Source organism: Fukomys damarensis, unplaced genomic scaffold (genome assembly GCF_012274545.1).
Source record: "Fukomys damarensis isolate Sample0158 unplaced genomic scaffold, DMR_v1.0_HiC HiC_scaffold_22, whole genome shotgun sequence".
In the NCBI taxonomy this organism is placed as follows: Eukaryota; Metazoa; Chordata; class Mammalia; order Rodentia; family Bathyergidae; genus Fukomys; species Fukomys damarensis.
The window spans coordinates 759,259-759,479 of NW_022900934.1; the positions used below are offsets into that span (position 1 = coordinate 759,259).

The 221-nt window shown below is 70.6% G+C and overlaps 1 protein-coding gene across 1 annotated transcript in view; it reads left to right on the forward strand.

Moving 5' to 3' along the window:
• Kcnq2 (potassium voltage-gated channel subfamily Q member 2) overlaps window positions 1–221 on the forward strand; it is a 59,487-nt gene that overhangs the window by 10,983 nt on the left and 48,283 nt on the right. The window contains exon 2 of the mRNA XM_010638281.1: window positions 3–151. Within this exon, the coding sequence (XP_010636583.1) occupies window positions 3–151 (149 nt within the window). The remainder of the gene's footprint in view (window positions 1–2; window positions 152–221) is intronic.

Sequence of the window (221 nt, forward strand, 5' to 3'; positions counted from 1 at the left end):
AGCGCGGCAGCATCCTGAGCAAGCCGCGCGCAGGCGGCGCGGGCGCCGGAAAGCCCCCGAAGCGCAACGCCTTCTACCGCAAGCTGCAGAATTTCCTCTACAACGTGCTGGAGCGGCCCCGCGGCTGGGCGTTCATCTACCACGCCTACGTGTGAGTGCTGCTTGCCGCGCCCGGGTCCGGGTCGGGGCCGCGTCCCCGGTGGAAGCAGAGGCCGGAAACC